The sequence below is a fragment of the Anarrhichthys ocellatus genome, unplaced genomic scaffold (assembly GCF_004355925.1).
Source record: "Anarrhichthys ocellatus isolate YVR2014 unplaced genomic scaffold, GSC_Weel_1.0 scaffold3, whole genome shotgun sequence".
In the NCBI taxonomy this organism is placed as follows: Eukaryota; Metazoa; Chordata; class Actinopteri; order Perciformes; family Anarhichadidae; genus Anarrhichthys; species Anarrhichthys ocellatus.
Genome location: NW_022280033.1, coordinates 7,908,379 through 7,921,330, shown reverse-complemented (window position 1 = coordinate 7,921,330; position 12,952 = coordinate 7,908,379). Strand labels below are relative to the sequence as shown.

The window sequence follows — 12,952 nt, the reverse complement described above, 5'->3', positions numbered from 1 at the left end:
TGTGAGTGCCCTTGCTGGATAGGGCACATGCCTGTGGCCTGTGTTAGCCTGTGGTTGGTGTAATGATGACAGGCACACACACACACACGCAGATTCCAGGACCCCCACAAACATGACTTGGCCGAGCCTGCATGGTATATTGTACTGCTGACAATGCTCCCATTACTCTTAATTACTCTGAAGAATGGACACTAAATTGTTTAAATGGAGTGTGTCTCTGTATGTCTGCCGGCCTCTTTGTCAATGCATCACTCTTCAACAGTGGAAGAAGTATTCAGATCCACTATTTCAGTAAGAGTTTCAATAACACAGTGGAAAAATACTCTATTACAAGTAAAATTCCCATATGTAACTTCGGTGATAGTTTTTAAATATTTCTCAGCAAAATTATAAGTACCATTCTCAGGTAGATATGCAGGTAGAATGGCTCCTGTCAGTGTTATATTTTCATATATTATAATGGTGTATTATTATTACACATGCATCTACATGTAAACAGCAAATTTCAACTATTATTGCTGTTACTGTTGGGTAGTTTAACGTGCTGTTATACAATGCATTGTATTTTATAGGCTCATTATAACTTTTCTAAAAAATCGATCTGCTATGTAACCGGTAGTAGCAGCCGCCAGATAAGTGTTGTGGTGAAAAAAGTACACGGTGTCCCTCTCTAATGTACTTAAGAAGTATAAAGTATAGCTTAAATAGGAAATACACAAGTTAAGTACAAGTACCTCCGAATTATACTTAATTAAAGCACTTGAGTACATGACATGAGTTACTTTTAAACACTGATCCTCAATGACAGATTCAGATTCAACCTCACCGTGTCTTCCGTTGACAAACTTCAAATGAATGTCTATGGAAGTAAACAGATGAAGAGGTTATTTGGCTCGGTCAGATATCAACAGCGTCTTGTGCTCCTTTTGATCTGACATGAGAATCAAGAAGAAAGTACAGTAATTTCCTCACCATCTTCTAATCTAAACAGGTCTAATTACAGACACCATGGTGTATTTGGGTGGATTCATAGCCTACACATTAGAGCACAGCCGCTGCACAACAGCCAGGAAATGGGGTGTGCTTAGCAATTGGATCGAATGAGAACCAAGATCCTTTTTTTTTTTTTACGTCACAAAAACTGTGGTGCAGCTCATTTCATGAATCCTTGTGTAGATTGAGTAAGATGAAGTAATTAAAGGCTTTAGTTTGGATAGCTAGCTATCTGCTCTTCTGCACATGAAGGCAGGGAAGTAATAGTATAATTAGAAACTAGCCAGCAACACCAAAGGGTTAGGTGGCAAACACTGGCCAGGACACACATACTTTGTTATTACCCCTTTGCAGTTATCATTGGATAATACAGCATCCTGTCCTGTTTTTTTTTATCTTCGTCTGATGACATAGCCCTGATGGACCATCATCTGTTTCTATAGCAGGATGTGGCCAGCTGAGGCTCCAGTAATGACTCATCAAAGTTTGTTGTAAGTATGTTTTCGGAGTGTTTGTCTGCACATATTCCAGCAGCTGTGTGTAGTGAGTCTGAGAAGCATATCTGGGCCAAACATTCAAACCATCCACTCAGCCTCAACCACTGATTTGAGAATTCTGGGCTACGAGTTAAACACCATCAAGTGATTGTTCAAATAACTTTTGCTTTCCAGAAAGGGGGGTGGTGGTTATTTTGCAAGAAACATTTCCCACTTGTACCAGCTGAATATTTCGACTAAATGGTTTGGAGCCTGCTGCAGAAGACTTTATATTCAAGACGTTTTGAGTGAAACCTCACTGAAATAATGTCCCAAAAGACATTTATTTTGTTTGTTTTTGTAACACAGTAGATCCGAAGACTACTGCCAATAAATGATGGGCAGAAAGAAGGAGTACGGTTATCACATGATGTTTAATAAAAACAAATATATTCAAATTTTCTATTTATAACATTTTCTTATAAAAAACAATATACAGAACACATTTACAAAGCATGCAGCATCATGTCTTTATAATACTAGTGTTGACAGAATTTAATAGCTCAATTAAGTGCCACCTTCAGAATAATATTTACAATACAGTAATTTACTGCAATAACTGAGGCTTGAAGTTCCATAAAAAGAGAAACAAAACAGCTCTGCCATTACCGACGACATGTATCGATCTTCTCAAGACTTCTGAAATGTCACTTCCTAACTTCCGACTCCTCATTTGTTGATGGGGAATTGGATCAGTCCGTCTTGCACTGTTGCATCCCTCTGGGTGTATCACTTTTCCAGGAATCATGTCTATCCTTCCGGGTGCTGTTTGTGTCAGCAACTTTGGCAGGAAAGAATGTCTTAGGTGTTGGGTGTCTATGCGTGTGTGTGTGTGTGTGTGTGTCAGCATCTCTGGTGTGTGGAAGGCTAAAAAGTGTTTGTCAGTGTCTGTGACTGATTTGCGGGTTTGATGAATGTGTGTGTGTGTGTGTGTGTGTGTATTTATGTCTCTGTGTGTGCACGCTTTGGTGTCAGCGTCTCTGACAGGTGTGTAGGTTCCGGGCTGCTGTCCTGCTGACACTGTGGTCTCGCTCTCCTTTCTCTGGTCGGCAGGCCAGACCGTCGCCACAGTCACAGCGCTGGAACAGCTCCAGGCCGTGAGTGCCTTTCCTGCGGTGGCGCGTACACACCTGGCCCACCGTCAGCACGGGCTTACAGATGCGAGACCAGAAGTGTCTGGCGCAGCACAGACTCTCAGAGCAGTCAGCAGATCTCAGGCAAGTATCCCCCTCCTGGCCTGAAGATAGAGGGAGATGAAAGTATGTTACATGAAACAGACTTTACTAAAAAACTGCTTGTGCTGTCATTTTTTATTTAATAAAGACTGATAATTCTTAACAGGACACTCACCTTTTGATGCATGAGGCTGAATGCTGTGGGCAGTAGTGGGTTTCTTGGTGTGATGCTCCAGAGTGGTGTTGTGTTTCTGCCAGCCTGTGACGATGGATGCATCTGTAGGGTCGATGTCATTTGCCTGGCAAACACCTAGAATGGTCAAAAGAAAAAAATTCAGTTAGGCTCCCTATTTACCACAGTCAGTAAACATTCAGACAGTATGACTACAAGCAAACTATTCCCAACTATCAGAATTATCATCAACAAATTAGTACATTATGAATGTCAGTAATAATTTCGGATGGGATGCCTCTGCTCACCATTGCTGCAGCGGTTTCCTGAGCAACACATGGAGTCCCGTGCGCAACGCTTCCGGCTCTTACGGCAGGGCAGACAGGCACCGCGGGCGTCGTTGCAGAATTCATCACCTTCACAGTCTTCATCATCCGTGCAAACACCTGACTGCTAAAGTTTGATAGAAACAAAAGCAGCGTGTCATTGGATAGTAAATATAAAACGTTACACAAGCGATAACTTTTGTCCCGGCGCGCAGAACTGACTTTTACGCACGGGAAAGCGAATTACCTGCAAGGTGTCCCCGGGTAATTTGTGTGCCATGCTGCCGGAGGGTGAGGTGCGCGGACTCGGACTGACGGTTTCGGTGCCTTTGACACCCGAAGCACCGGGCAAGTTTTTGATGGCATTGGAGTTCACCAGGACTGTCCCCGCGTAAACGTCCCCAAGATATCCAAACAGCATGAGACACACAGCCAAGAAGCGATGCGCTGTCGGTAACACCATGATTCTCATGTTAAATACTGCTGTGTTGCCAAAACACGGGAAAAAAAGATCCCGTCTGTTTTGCTGTAAAAAAAAAGTGGCTGTCTGACAAAGTCCAAAGGGCCCTTGAATCCTGAATCACAACGTTTCCAGAGAGTTTTCGGAACGATGCTATCGGAGCCTCCTGCCTCATAGTCCTGGGATGATCTCTTTATACATGTGGACCTGTTTGTCTGCCCGCCCCTCGCTGAGCACAACAAAGGCGGAGGGGTGGAATTTCAAAGAGAGCCCCACTGTACAGGACTGCTTCACAATGTGCGTGTGTAATGATAATGACCTGCAAAGTCTGTATTACCATCACTAAGTTAAAAAAAAGTATGTGCAGACAGGAATTTCTACAAAAAAAGAAAAGGAAAATGTTGTCAAGGTCCACCAGTTTTGTGTTTCAACACAGAGCAGGAAAAAAAAATGCGATAGTCTCACCACATTGATATAACTCCTATAATTTATTTTGGTTTTGTTTCCAAATAAAACATTCATGAGATAAAAAAATCACTTATTCAGATGACGAATTTTCATTTGTTTTTCCAAAAACATTGGAGCCAACAGTTCGCCATTTATTAATTATAGTTTATTTGAATGACTTTCTGACTAAATTAACTTAAAACAACAAATGCATCTGCTGCAAAATATTGCAGCACAATTTATATGCAATTTATCTTATAGCCGTGACAGAAACTCAAAATGAGGGATGGTTTCTTTCTCCATGAGCTCCATTGCGCTTCTTTAAACAAGCTGTTTGGTTATACTAGTTTTATTTGACATTCAAGTAGCCTGCTACCCTTCGGCTGTGTGAAGACAGCGATTGAAGTTACTCGCGTCGATTAACTGGGTCTACTTCATTTGATCCTTCTGATTGCAAAGGGTGGCAATTATCCTCCAAAGTGTGCTTGATTACACCAGTGGCGGACATCAATGTGTGGGATATGCAGACCATTAAGGGGTGTGAAAAGTTTACCGAATTAATGGGCTTCCGTGGCGCGGCCTTTCAGGGTTGACTGGCACTTTGAGATTAAAGGCAACTCTGATCTCTCCCGCTCTCTGACCCTTCGGGCTCCTCGGCTGGAAGAAATGCGCACCCTGAAATATTCAAAATAAGTCTTAAAAGTATGTGTTTCACTTCAGTCCACCAACCACAGTCCAAGTCAGATAATTCCACCCTTTTATGTTCTCCTGAATTAAGTCACATTTGCTCCTGGGAAGTGAAACTGCATTCTAGGACCCACTTTGTTTTGTTTTTTTAGTTTCCGATATCAAGGTGCTGAAGTTCGTGATGGGAAACGAGTCCTTTAGTGTATCTATGAAGATTTCTTGGCACTTGGACGTCATCTGCTGGTCACGTAGCTTACGTTTGAGTGTGAGGATGTGTGCGTGTGTGTGTGTGCGAGAGAGAGAGAGAGAGAGAGAGAGAGAGAGAGAGAGAGAGAGAGAGATGCGCCATAGACACCTGACAAACACACTGTGGCACTTTGCACGTTTGAATTGCTGTATCTCTTTTGAAGTGGAGCTTTTATCTCCACTTTACTAAATGTCAGTGCTGGTAAGGTGAGCTCCTTTGATGCACTTTGATCCCCTTTGATCTCGCAGAGGTGTCACTCTGTTGTTATGACTGAAGCCACTTCCCTGTCCCCCCCAAACAGATTTGTTGTGCGAATAACACCGTGACCAGAGAAGCTGAATCATCTGCACTTACCAGTAAGTGGATGACACTAACCAAAGCACCGATTACTAGATCTCAGGCAACCTTTAACCGATTCACATCAGGCGGAGCTGGTTCGAGGGAGATCTGTCTTACCTGCAGCTCCCTCTCGTGGCAACGAGCAAACTGTAACGTCTCCCCAGCACCCACTTTCAGTCACTCATCCGAGTTGTTTAAAATAACTTAAGAGACAGACAGCACTCAAAAGTATTGTTTTTTACTCTATAATTTCAAAAATCTTACAGGTGGCACTCTGCAAAATGAATTTACAGCAGAATAAACAACATAACACAAGGCAAATATCAGGTAACATTGCAGAAGGCGGTCAATATAAGACTCAAAACCAGTGGTTTGTAAAGTGATGGCATACATAAGGCTTTGTGATAAACATAACCTGCCCTTAATACAGCAAAAATACTTATGGTATACCCACAGAACTAAGATTCCTTAGCTCTCCATCGACATCATTCAACGATTTATATCACGTAAATGTAAGTGTGTCGGTCTGTTTGGCTTCCTGGGATGAAATACGAGTTGAAGCTTTTATAGAATGAGAATTTGGATGACGATACATTACGATTAATGCCATCATGCCATCAATGATTGTCAACAGTGGTAAAGAGGAATGATGCTTTTCCAATCCGTGAAATGTTCCAAACTGCAAATCATTCTCGCTTTCTCTACATGCTCAGATGTCATGACTGAAACAGGTGATGGATGGATGGTCCCTCTGAGCCTTGATTTACAGTGCACTTTATATCAGGCCAGTTGTGGTTGACTTCATGAGACCATTTTAGAATGGAGAGACAAGCATGTCATTGCAGGCGTATCATATGATCTATTCTTTTTCTCCATAATTTAATATAATAATGTTCCTGTGAGAGAAATCAAAAGCAGAAAGCAGGAATTGTATTTCATATGCAGTTTTGTCAGCCATCAAATGAAATTCTCTTTCCATGGTGATTAATGTATTTATTAGATATAACAAACGGATGAGAAGCAGCCATCTAAGAGGACACACGTTTTTTGAGGTGTATATGTGTTCATGCAGCATCGAATAGGACTCGTGATGTTAATTTTGTATGCCATTGATTTAAGGCACTTATATTTCTTTAGATTTAATGCTCTGATTTTTGGACATGAGAGGTGATGAGCTGGGTGAGAGATCGTGAAGCTAGTGGTCAAAGTTGTGAGTTTAAAACAATATCATCTGCCTATCATTCTTTCTTCTTTGTTCTTAGGAGATATTTTTTTAAATATCCGTAAAATGAAGTTAAGTCAAGATAGTTTTAAGATTCTGTGAATCTGGTCTTTCGCCTCTCAAGATGAGGATTCTTAATTTATATGGATGAACTCAACCTGTTTAAAAACCTCGAGAATACCACTTAGCACAATGTAACATGGTGTCAAGTGATTTCAAACAAATCTTCACTCAAGTTTACAAATTGACACAAAGTCTCCAATTTTCTAAAGAGCAAAGTCAAGTACGCCACAAAGGAATCGAGCACAAAAAAACACTTCACAAAACAAAAGCCAGTACTGTCATTTCACCATCGCTTACTATAATTTATCAACAGCACCAAATACATTGAAACCATGTTCACAGTTATGTCAGAACTATACAGGGGCGAACTGAGGACGAGGCATTTGGGTGATTTAAAAACAAAATTAAGAAGTATGCAGAGAAGCATTCATATGAGTGATTAAAAGCATATTAAATAACAACAAAAAGAGTGTAACTTCATCCAATGAAGCTTAAAATTAGCTGTAACTGCTAATTTATTTTTCAGTTAATGGTCTTAAGTGCATAATGACACATTGCTTCATGGAAATATCAGCTACTATTTAATGTGTGTTGGTGTGTTTCATTAAATATTGAGCAGGGCACTTTTAAGAGTCTCTTTCCACTGAATGCACAGTGTTTGTGCTTTTCAAGTTTAATCTCATAGAAAGTATTTAATTTCGCTGTTGGCCTGTGTGTGAATGTACATTCAAATATAAGGTTCTGTGCATGCTGTATGCCACGAGGATGTTAAGTTAGAAGATAATCAGAGACATTCAGGTTAGTCTTGAGCACTTGATACCAGTTTTACTTGCAAACTGTGGTGTGTAGACCTCTGGAAAGTATCGGAGATTGCAGCAAGCAGCTGCACGTCAGAAACCAGGGAGCAACTGCAGTGACATCTTAAACCCTCCACACATTTCATCAAATATTGCGGAGAAACAAACACAGAAAAAAAAAAAAAAATCAATCATCGGCCTCCTCTCTTTTTGAGCAGTCCACATTTTTCACACTCTTATTTATCCTAGAACCAAAACTTAAACAAACGATCGAACATTCATCCACCCGCTAAACATCTTTCCCCGTTTCAAAGGGAAAACCTGGCTCCATTATCAGCCTATGTTGTGTGTATATGTGTGTATCCCTGCACTTTCTTTGCCTTTAGAGCCGAGTGTAAGACAACACTGAAGAAGTGCTACAGTAGTCCCATTATAAATGCTTGTTCCAGAGCCACAGTGAAATAAAGGCATATCGGTGACCCATCCATCCGTTTGTCTTCTTTTCCATATCCTCTCTTTCTTTTTAAAGCAGTTTTCTTTTTTTTTTTCTACAACACAACCATGTCCTCAAGACAGCCTCCAAGCCAACAAAAGAAGAGTTTCTTTTGGCTTTAAGACGAGAGGAGGACTTCAAAAATCAACGTCCCAGCCGGAGTTGTCATCAGGAGGCGGGTCCTCGTTGTCCTCTGGGAAGCTGTCAAAGTTACTTGTGTCGACAGCTGATGTGACCTGGTGGAATGACAGAAGAATTGTTCACAGAACGACCAAACAAGAACAAAAAAAAAATATTTTGAATGTGAGATTAATTACAAAAGAGCAACTAGAAAGAAAATGACGAGGAGTATCTGCGGTGTGCACTTACATTAGGGACGATAGGGGGTGTCAATGTACCCTTCTTCAAGCCCTCCCAGTTAAAGCCCTCAAACCATCTAAAGGAAAAACAGCATTGCTTCTTAATTCCATGTTTTACTACACAGTTATACTGGGAGAAATTATTAAATAAGATGATTATAATAATTTAAAGAAAGGCTTACTTGTGCTTTTGAATGTCTTTGACACCATTTTTCAAGTTTCCCAGTCGTTCAGAAGGATTATCCCTGCAATGGAAAAAAACAAAAAAAAACACATGATGATTCAGCACAGACCACTTAAGTGAATTACTCTGAGCTTCAACTATAGCCAGAAGCGCCAGCACTCACCTGCATAGCTTTTTAATTAGGTTGGCAGCATTTTTGGTAATTTTCTTTGGAAATTCGATCATGTCGATGCCTCTCAAGATGATGTTGTAGGTTTTCATAGGATCAGGGCCAGAGAATGGAGGGCTACATAACAGAGGCAAAGATTGTTGTCTTCTTAATAGTATTTCATTTGTTGTAGATTTGTATGTTGCTGTGTATGATATTGAAACCATATATGCCATCACATGGGAACACTTAAAAGAGCAGTGTGTAGGATTTGGTGGCATCTAGTGGTGAGGTTGCAGATTGTAAACTGAATACCCCTCCAGTCCCCCCTCCCTTTCCAAATGTGTTGGAGAACTATGATAGCTTTCAGGTACTCCCCTCTCTAGAGCCAGTGTTTGGTTTGGTAGCTCTGGGCTACTGTGGAAACATGGCGGCTCAACACAACTGACTGAGTGAAGAGGACCTGCTCGCTATGTGGATGTAAACGGCTCATTCTGAGCTACAGAAAACACGACGATTCTTAGTTTCACGAGATTATACACTAATGAAAACATCGTCATCAACATCATTTTATTTCTGCCAACAAATCCCCCTAAATTCTACACACTGTTTCTTTAAGATATTAGTTGTATGGACATGCCCGGGCTTGTGTGTACCTGCCAGTTAAGAGCTCAAACATGAGGATTCCTAGAGACCAGTAGTCGGCTGAGATGTCATGGCCCTTGTTCAGAATGATCTCTGGTGCTACATACTCCGGCGTCCCACAGAAGGTCCACGTTTTCTTTCCAAATCCGATCTTCTTGGCGAAGCCAAAGTCGACCTAAGAAGAAGAAAGGTTTTGTTCCGTCAGTCAGATGAAGTTGAACAGGAATATGAATTCATGTCATAACAATTTCTTCCTAATTTGTATCAGATCATGTACATTCTTGTGTCTAATAAGGGCAAAGTTGGAAATGGTGTAATTATTTCAGTATTGCAGTTATCACTTGATGCTTTGACATGATGGATAGAAAGAGTTGAGCAGCTGGTTGCTGCTCTGCCAAAAGCAACAAAGGGAGTGGCGGAACCCCAAAAAACACAGAACTCGACTAAACCTAAATTATACTTTTCTTTGTAGTTTAATTATACTTTTATTTACTGCCAACATGAGGCAAGTGTACAAGTTTCATTTGCTTATTCGTGGTAACATTAAAGGAAGATGATATTTCTCTCACAAAAGACACAGAAAAGGCAATTTCTTTGGGTGGTAATCCCTTAATGGTCTCTTACCAGTTTGGCATATCCCCTGTGGTCCAAAATAAGGTTCTCTGGTTTGAGGTCTCTGTAGATGATTCCTTTGGAATGCAGGTAGGCGAAGGCCTCCACCACACAAGCCGTGTAAAACCTGGTGGTTGAGTCCTCAAATGAACCCCTGGCAACACAGCAGGACAACAGATACTTGAGGTTTTAGGACTATTACTATCACTGAAACTCTATTCAGGTCGCTGTACTTACGGTTAGCATCACTCACATGAACAGAAATATGACACAGCTAAAACAATTCACTCGTATCTGATCTGGTGAAAAAGAAGCTTACCGGTCTCGAAGAATGGTCCACAACTCTCCTCCTAAACAAGCCTCCATCAACATGTAGAGGTACTTGCTGTCCTTGAATGTTCTATAGAGTCTGAAAACACAAAAGCCAATGTTACCTAAAACAGCTTTTAAATACAAAAGCTGTGAATATCTAGTTGGATAAGTGCAATTTAATTAATATTCCAAAGTTAAACTCTTACAAAATGATTGCTGACACTAGTATGCGCACAATGCATCTAAATTAAAAATCTGTATGAATGCTTTTGAATGTAATTATTTTATTAACACAAATACAATCTCCAGTCAAATGCCTCAGGTACGTATCTTTATATGGCCAGAAATAGAGCCGTGATGTTGATACTACTAGACCTTTATATACCTTTAACTGTACAGTGTAGAATAACAACAACTCTCATGTGCCTTCTTATTTTCTTTCAGGGTCACAAGAGATTCAAACATCTTCCAGCATACACAGAGAAGACAACATCACATGAGCATCACATGAGCATCACAGTTAGACACACAAGCACTTAAAGAATCAGGTCCTCTGAGGCAAAAAAGCACTGATTCTTGTGACATGAATGGAGAAAAAAAAACAGCCAACAAAGCTGCTCAGGGGGTGTACCTAACAATGAAGTCAGAGTGGGCCTCCTGCATGATGAGTTTCTCTGAACGAATGTGCTCCTGCTGTCTTGTGTCGACAATGTGCCGCTTCTTCAGGATCTTCATGGCGAAGGTTTTGTTCTCATCGCTCTTGAGCTGAACCTGCAGTGAGGAAAAGAAAAGACATTGAAACACAAAGATGGGCTGCACATTAACCCACACAGCTTGCTGAGACGACTGTGAAGATGTTACTGTCAATGTGCAGCGCTCCCCCACCAGCTCAACGCGGCCAAATCCACCAACTCCCAGAGTGTCGATGATGTTGAAGTCAGCTAGGTTGAGATTGCAGAAAAACGCATTCTCTGCTTCATATCTGCGGTGCCGGGAAAAGATGGGGAAAAAAGACAGAATAGGAAAAGGATTAGAGATTAGCTGAAGGATGAAAGAAGAGATAATCCACTTTCAACAACCTGAGACAAAATATCTGTGTGCTCATTTGTTTGCAAATCTTAGAGGGCTTAACTCAGAGTAATCTAACAAGGATGTTATTGAGGATGTGGATTGTATTAATGTGAACAGGATGTGTTTGAGTTTAGTCCTCTGGTAAACCACTTTGACCTCTCTTTGAACACATACTGTCTGTCCCCAGGCTTGATAGAAAAAAACCAAAGATGGGACGTCCGCCGCACAAGCTCACTACTCATCTGGCTACGAAGACATGCGCCGGCTCTGCCACCGAACACCCCAACATGGCACTGCAGACCTGCACATGTCAGCAGAAAAAGATTGCTTCCTCGTGTCCGACCTGTATCTCCAGATCCCCCGTGTCTTTCTCTGGTTATTTTTTGATGCGGACAGAGTTTCATCAGCTCAGTCTCTGGATCAGTGGGCTTACAACAGTTCTGAGCCCGGACAGCCTTTTCTGGGTCAGTCAGAAAAGACTATCGCCCTCAACATCAGGCCTTTTCTTAACCAAAAGCAGCACAGCTGTATTCCACTGGTGGACATTTACCAAAAATACCCCTACAAGGAATACTTGTTTCGATAAGTCAGAAGTCTTCCTCCATGTTGCGGCAGGGATTGAGTTTATTTACATAAAAGTTCAACAATGACTCAGTTCTGGGTTCGAATTTGATAAATAAAATGGCAAATGATACTCTGAGCTCATGTGGCCATTTGAGATGTGGAAAGAGGATTTTACTCCACCAGATCCACCAGATGCATCGGTTACACTGCAAGCCAGGACAACAAAACCGTTTCCCTAAACTGCATACCAGCAGGCACCGTGAGGGCATGTGTTGGCAGGTCACTGAGCCACGATGTTTCTCAGAAACACATCGGGTTTCTAGGACAGTCACTGTTTATTTGTGTTTAAACAGGCACTACTACTAGCATGTAAGATTTGTAGGTGATCCTTTCATCTTTTCCTCCCCTCCCATCAACTGGAAGCAGGCCCAGAAAACACTCCAAATCCCCAAATGCGCTCTGCTTAACAAAAGGATGGAGAGATGCAACCGAGAGTACATGCATTCCTGCGTGTGGAACAGGATTATTAATGAGATCGTGATGCCTGACACGTGCGCATACATGGACTTACGAGCGCCCATAATGAGGGAGGTCCTGTAAATTCTGTATCGATATGAAGGGGTCAGGAATGAGGGGATCATTTTACATCATGCATCATTTTACATCATGCAGGCCATTAAAAAGGTTTTAAAGTAATCGTAGGATCTGGCCAACAGATGGCAGCATTGCTCCATGAGGAGCTTCAAGGTAAGGACCAAATACTCACTCTATTCTGTGCTAAGGATGAACTCTTCTAAGTGAATACAATGTGACAACCTTGAAACCAGCTGGTGAACTTATCAGAGCATTGCAATGAATGGGAATGAATAGTTGTGTTACAGGAAAAACATTTCCCTTCGCTGAATGTCTCAGCCGAGGACACGTAGGCTCTCTGGTAGTCGATGTATTGCGGAGATATTTACAAAAGCGGCAACACAAACACTCGTATCGATTTTTTTCAGAACCTCACTCGTCTATGTCCATGGCTGAAGAAGCACTGTGGGATACTGGCGAGTAGATCCAGCGTGATCCAGCTAACTCGTGTACATTTACATTTGTAT

At 41.4% G+C, this 12,952-nt stretch overlaps 2 protein-coding genes across 3 annotated transcripts in view; both read right to left on the bottom strand.

Moving 5' to 3' along the window:
• Positions 1 to 2,099: 2,099 nt before the first annotated feature.
• LOC116378877 (dickkopf-related protein 1-like) lies at positions 2,100 to 3,790 on the bottom strand. Its single transcript, XM_031840786.1, has 4 exons — positions 3,450 to 3,790; positions 3,185 to 3,329; positions 2,880 to 3,014; positions 2,100 to 2,766 (listed from the first exon to the last, which is right to left on the bottom strand). The coding sequence occupies exons 1-4, from the start codon at positions 3,672 to 3,674 to the stop codon at positions 2,501 to 2,503; spliced, it is 771 nt and encodes a 256-aa protein (XP_031696646.1). The 5' UTR covers positions 3,675 to 3,790; the 3' UTR covers positions 2,100 to 2,500.
• A 1,821-nt stretch (positions 3,791 to 5,611) lies between these two features.
• Positions 5,612 to 12,952, bottom strand: part of LOC116397220 (cGMP-dependent protein kinase 1) — an 80,953-nt gene continuing 73,612 nt past the window's right edge. For both annotated transcript variants that reach the window (XM_031872479.1, XM_031872471.1), the window contains exons 10-18: positions 11,103 to 11,199; positions 10,849 to 10,988; positions 10,225 to 10,314; positions 9,918 to 10,059; positions 9,305 to 9,468; positions 8,664 to 8,786; positions 8,499 to 8,561; positions 8,327 to 8,393; positions 5,612 to 8,193 (exon numbers count right to left, since the gene is read on the bottom strand). In XM_031872479.1, coding sequence (XP_031728339.1) covers positions 8,095 to 8,193; positions 8,327 to 8,393; positions 8,499 to 8,561; positions 8,664 to 8,786; positions 9,305 to 9,468; positions 9,918 to 10,059; positions 10,225 to 10,314; positions 10,849 to 10,988; positions 11,103 to 11,199 — 985 coding nt within the window. In that variant the 3' untranslated portion in view covers positions 5,612 to 8,094. The remainder of the gene's footprint in view (positions 8,194 to 8,326; positions 8,394 to 8,498; positions 8,562 to 8,663; positions 8,787 to 9,304; positions 9,469 to 9,917; positions 10,060 to 10,224; positions 10,315 to 10,848; positions 10,989 to 11,102; positions 11,200 to 12,952) is intronic.